At 26.6% G+C, this 6249-nt stretch overlaps 1 protein-coding gene across 3 annotated transcripts in view; it reads right to left on the bottom strand.

The window, feature by feature from the left end:
- Positions 1-994: 994 nt before the first annotated feature.
- Positions 995-6249, bottom strand: part of LOC108746699 (phospholipid scramblase 1-like) — a 7811-nt gene continuing 2556 nt past the window's right edge. For all 3 annotated transcript variants that reach the window (XM_018483625.1, XM_018483627.1, XM_018483626.1), the window contains exons 4-8: positions 5802-5951; positions 5164-5375; positions 4078-4239; positions 1385-1531; positions 995-1185 (exon numbers count right to left, since the gene is read on the bottom strand). In XM_018483625.1, coding sequence (XP_018339127.1) covers positions 1141-1185; positions 1385-1531; positions 4078-4239; positions 5164-5375; positions 5802-5951 — 716 coding nt within the window. In that variant the 3' untranslated portion in view covers positions 995-1140. The remainder of the gene's footprint in view (positions 1186-1384; positions 1532-4077; positions 4240-5163; positions 5376-5801; positions 5952-6249) is intronic.

Raw genomic sequence — 6249 nt, 5'->3', positions numbered from 1 at the left:
ATATATATATATGTATATATATAGTAATTAACACTAATGCGGATAATTTTTATAGTCGTGTATCTATATGTTTGTAATAAGTCTAGAAGATGTTTTATGATTTATAATATTCTTCAATTTTCGCATATAATACAATAGAAAGAAAACTAATTCGCTTTCCTACGGACATTAATTTATTATTATCTCTGTGATATAATTTCTTAATAATATACATACAATTTTTATTTCGTGTGCACGCATACACACATACACACATAAAGATAAAACATAGATCACATGAGAATAATAAAAATACGAACATCTTCAATCTTTAACATTTTATATTATATAAATCATAATGTCTTTGAACAATTGCGTTATGAAAAAATGATATCATTTTTGAGATTTTGCTTCGAAGCTCGAAGAATCGTTACATTTTGCATTTTATTTATTTATTTTTTTTTTACATAAAAGATTTTATTAAAGTATCTAAAATTTAGCTAGATACAGATCTAAAAATAATTTTGTTGGATCATTAAAATAATTATGTAACTCAAACTGATTTAAAATGTTAAAAATTTTGCAGCACTCTAATTATCTTGAGATTGCTACGTAATTAATATTTTAATGGCTCAACAAATTTTTTTCAGATCTATATCTAGAAAAAATTTTTGAATCTAGAAAAAATATCTTAAAAAATTTTTTAATATCTCAACAAACTCATTCTTTTCATGTAGAAATCTTAGAAAAGCTACAAATTTATACTTTACTCTTTTGCAGTGAGTATTTATCATATTAAATTGTGATATTAAAAGCGATGAGAATTATGTTATTTGATAATGCAATCCGATTGTCACCTACATAAAGTCATATCTAAGCAAAACAACAAATCATTATAATTTCAAAATAATGTTAAAATGACTCCAAAATGATCATTAAAAATAATTTTTAATTATTTTTTATTCATTTTAACGTTATTTTGATGTTATCGTGACTTGTTCTGCTTGGGTAAGTTTATGTAAATTGTAATATAAGGTTGCGTGAGTCGTATTTCTTAAAAGATATATTGGTTTTGTAAAATCCACAGTTTGTGCTAGTATTATATAACAGAACAAATAGAAACAATAATTTTAAAAGTTGCAAATTATTCATAATCGGTGTTTATCTTCTGGAAGCTCTTCTTATTCGATGAAAGTACAGGTATTCCTAAAACATAAAAATATATTCTTATTATATAAAAATATAATTGTATAAATAAATTATATTTAATTGTAAAAATATGTAAATTTATGTTACATGTACATCTATAAGATGTACGAGACGTCGTATATGAGATTTTTTACTTGAACTCGTTCAATTAAAGAAATCAAGGATATCGGAATAAAATTAAAAAGCAATCGCTCACTATTAAGAATGACGCGCCGAGGAGCAGGCTTTTCAATCTCACATCTGTATCTACCGGAAATGTGAGAAGCAGGATGTAGTCGACTGCAAAGTGATCCCATTGATGTATTAGTGATGCGACTTGGTGAGATCCGTCCAATGATACGATCTAAAAAGGAAGAAGTAGATGAAGTAGAGTAATTAAAATTAACATAAAAGTATGTTATTAAATTTTATTATATTATACATATATATAAACACATATAATTGTTCATTATTATACGTTATTATATAAATATTAACGTAATGTTTTTAACAAATACGTTGAGAGAAAAAGTTGCAACTTTTTACTATAATTACATGATAAAATAATTATGATTAGAAGCTTCATTTTTATAATTATTATTACTATAATGTCTGCAATAGTAACTTTACATTTCTAATTTTACTATGAAAAAATGTTGATGCTTTATATCATAATAATTTTAAATTAAATTATTAAATTACTAAAATATTAAATTATTTTGAATATTAAAAAATATAGTAAAATATCAAGAGATGAATGGTAAATAAGAAAATAAAATAATTTTAATTGCATTTAAAATAGTTTTTACGTAGTAAATGCAATCACAATTATATAACTACCAATTATATAACCTACTTAACATATGCTTACTATTTATGAGGTAATAAAAGTAAAAGATATATGCAAGAGAAAAAAATAAAAAATTACACAACCGCATTTATCATTACAGGCTGCTTTCCAGCAAGAAACACAGATGACACAGTTTGATACAGTGAAATGCCTCGGAAGCAGCTTAGCTCTAAAGTTTCGAGAAGATAAAGTTCCGCCATTCAATTTTATGTAATCGTTTATATTGTTTCTGAAGAGGATTCAATCACGCAGTCGAAATATGTGAAATGCATAGTTATTAACGTACAATATAAAATGACTACTTTATGTACAACTAAAAATATATCTATTGTTTTACGCAAGAAGGGGGGTGATTTTGCGATTGGCTCACACATACCATGTATTTCTATACTTTGTTAACACAGTGAATCATTACATCTTTGTTGTTTCCCTGTGTTGCAAATTCTTACAAGAAAAATTCTTATGAGATTTTTCTAAGAAAATTTTCACATACAAATTTCGGCCAGGAACATACAAGATCATATAAGAATATATCACGACATCTGTAAGTAAATCAAGAATCTTACATGAATCTTACATCCATATTACATGAATTTTATAAGCATGTTATTTTCTTAATTCTTACACGCATGTTACACTTATATGAATCTTGCCCGTAGATTGTGTAAATTTTGCACGCATGTAACGTGAAAAAATATAACTGGAGTGTTATTATGAAAATTTATTATAAGAATACTATTGGAATTTTGTGTGATTTGTTGTTCGTATCCCTGTAAATAAAATTGAATAGGATCGTTGAATGAAATTTAAAAGAATTCATTTTGGCTAAAAATTAATTCTTTTTAAACAAATTGAACAATGGCTTTTCGATTAAATCAAATTTAATAAAATTTGGGAAAGGAGCATATATATATAAAAACCCAATTATTATAAGGAAATTATAATTTATCAATTTATTAAACTAGTAATACGTTTCGATCTTTCATTCAGTCGTCTTTAGTATTTTAACAAATTTTTTAATTTCTCTTAATTCTTTTTTATTTCATATATTCAATCCAGATTCTGTTCATTCAATAATTCCATTTTATTTACTGGGATGATCGATACCTTTATTACTTTGAAGCGATTATGTAAAAAAATTATTTCTTAAGAGTATGTTATTAAGACTAACCAATTAAAATCTTTTCATTGCGATATAAATCGTCGTGTATGATTGATGCTAGATTCTTGTATCAACTTGAAAAATAAATTATTTCGTAACTACATGTTTTTTTAAGGTACATGTAACACTTAGGAATCATACAATTAATACCATATTCTTGGATGATAATATAAAGAAATTATTTTTTAACAGTTTTTTATAAGGTTAAGGCAAAATCTTTTCATCGCGATATAAATTGTTGTGTACGATTTATTTCAGATTCCTAAGGTCATTAAAGATTATTGTGAGATTTATGTACAAATTATATAAGATTCTTATATGATCATGTACGTTCATTTAGTAATTTTGATTGTTCACATACAACTCTTTTAAGATCTGGTACAAAAAACTTACAAGGATTTTCAACAGGGTTACCAATGTCAAACAAATTAAGATTATTACTGTATTACACTGTGTCTCTTACTGATAAAAATAGTAGTTATAATTATTGTAATGCAATTGAAGTAATTACAATTTGCATGATTAAAACAACTATAAATTAATATCAATATTAGAATTACAAATTATTAGAACTAAAAATATTTAAAATTATAGTTAAATTATGATAATTGTAATCATTTTTCTCAGTGTAGTATTAATACTATTAATATAATAGCTTGTAATAATAATAATAATAAATAATAATAATAATAGTGATAATAATAGTGAATAATCAATTAATAGCAAATATAAAACGAATAAGAATAAATAAAAAATGTTGTCGAACCAAAAGTAACAACAGTTGTGTGCAACTCAAGTCTCGTTTTCAGTCATTTTACACCATTTGCGATAAGTCTGGTCGATTATTCAATATTTTTAGTGCGACGTTAACGTATTCCACATGGATGATTCCATTCACCTGGAATTGCGCTTCCTTGAACATGCAACAGTCGCAAGTGAAGGGTCCATATATATTGCAGAGAGGCTCCTGGATCGCGTTGTATACGGTGAAACTTGGACCTATCGGGGAAAAGTTCTTCTCCACGCTACCGATGATATTCGCGCTTTCAACTGTAATTCTCTGGGGAAATGCAAAAAATGAACGGATCAAGCGAGAAAATGGAAATGTTTGTTCTGTTTTAAGATCCGAAATAATCGAAAATTAAACCTGCTATTCCGTTCGCATCCCACACAGGATTTGATAGGATTTCGTTATATATGTATAGATATACTTTTGTAAAATTTTCAAATCACTGAGGAAGCTTCGAGGTAATTGAACAGTTTTATTTTGCCCCTACTAAATTATTATTAAATTGAAATATATAATTGGATTTTCTTTTTGATCGATACAAAAAAAATTTTTATTTTATATTTTAAATGTTAAAATATCTAATAAGGTCATCAAAAATTAATTTGTAATTTACAAGAGTTAGAGAAAATTTCTTAGAGAAAATTGTTCTGTTTTAATAAGAAAACTTAGTTACTCGAATCGAACGGCAGGGTTAATATAACACATTGAGCTCAATTTATCGCAACGATATATGTATCTTCCTTTGTGAAACAAACATAACACAAGAAACACTTCAATTTCAGAGAAAATTAAAATGACTTTACTTTGATATCATGAAAGTTAAAATGATGATTTTTTTTTGTTACATGTGACTATTTATTGACGTCAAGAATCAAAACTGAGTCATTTTGATTTTTTGTTGGTTTTTATGTATTCCTTGAACTGCCAGATTATCAACGAATCGTCGACAGGTGCATTTTTTTTTGAGGCATCAAAACACATTTTTCAAACTCTGAAAAAATTATTAAGACGAGTGTGTTGCCTGCACATCTAAATTATACGTAAAATATAGATATAAATATAATATAAATAAACGTGAGAAAGAATACTCGAAGGTTTGCGATACGCCGATAATTAAGATGCCAATAAACTTCTTGTAATTAAATCCGGTATAATTGTAGAAATGCGTACTATAGTACGCCTTCGTCGATTTACCTGTCGAGAGCACGGCACGTGTAACAAGCTGGGATCCTTCCGGATGATGAAGGCGGTTTCGCCACACTGATCCAGAACGTTCAACACAAATCCTTTGTACCAGCCGCACAATCGTGATTCCGTTTCCATCTTGGATTCCATGGCAAGAAACAATGTTTCCGCGCGTGGCACTTTCACCCTGTACTGAATACCCTTATCCAGTCTGCCGAGTACTGCCAAGTATTTCGCGTAAAAATCGCGTACGTCTCTATTATATTTTTTATTCGTACATAATGCAATTATATTATCTATTACGTCATTTAATATTGATAAAATTTCAAGTAGAATTAAATTACATTTTTTAATAATCTGCATAATAATTGTAAATAAAACTTAATATTAGTAAAAAAATAAATATAATTATGATTTAACTATAATTAATAATTATTTGTTAATATTAAATAATATAAATATTCAAACAATATTAAATAAATATGCACATACTTTTCTTGATAATAAGATATTTATATATATTTGACATTATTTAAAATTATTTTATTCAATTATATATTAGTTATTTAAATTTATTGTAATTATCTTCTTGCATTGTTCTATTTTTTTAGAGCAAAAAACTGACCCATAGTGCGCTAAATACGTACGAGTACTCAAATCAATAACCTGCTGAATTTCCAACTGCTCAACGCCGTCCAAAAACTGTGTACCGGTGATCGCATTCAAGTGCGACCTAGGTGTCGAGATCCAGTCGAGAGTGCTGATAGGAATTGGTCTACGGAATCGACTCTCACCTTCTGTAAATGTGATGCGACAATTAGCAAGGACAAAGGCAGCTGCGAATCTTATTGAATACGTGAGTACTCGTTATCAAGATCGTTTTCATTGCATTACGCAATTAGTTAAAGTCTTGTTATAATTGTACATAAATATATGTATGTATATATAATAAATATTTAGTATTTAATATTTAATATGTATATAAATTAATTTAATATATTGAATATTTTATACATATATTAAGTTTAATTATATACATTAAATATTACATTAATTTGTTATTTCTGTATATTTGATTTTATATACACACACACA

Source organism: Trachymyrmex septentrionalis, unplaced genomic scaffold (genome assembly GCF_001594115.1).
Source record: "Trachymyrmex septentrionalis isolate Tsep2-gDNA-1 unplaced genomic scaffold, Tsep1.0 scaffold188, whole genome shotgun sequence".
NCBI classification, from domain to species: domain Eukaryota; kingdom Metazoa; phylum Arthropoda; class Insecta; order Hymenoptera; family Formicidae; genus Trachymyrmex; species Trachymyrmex septentrionalis.
This window is presented reverse-complemented; position numbering and strand designations above follow the sequence as displayed.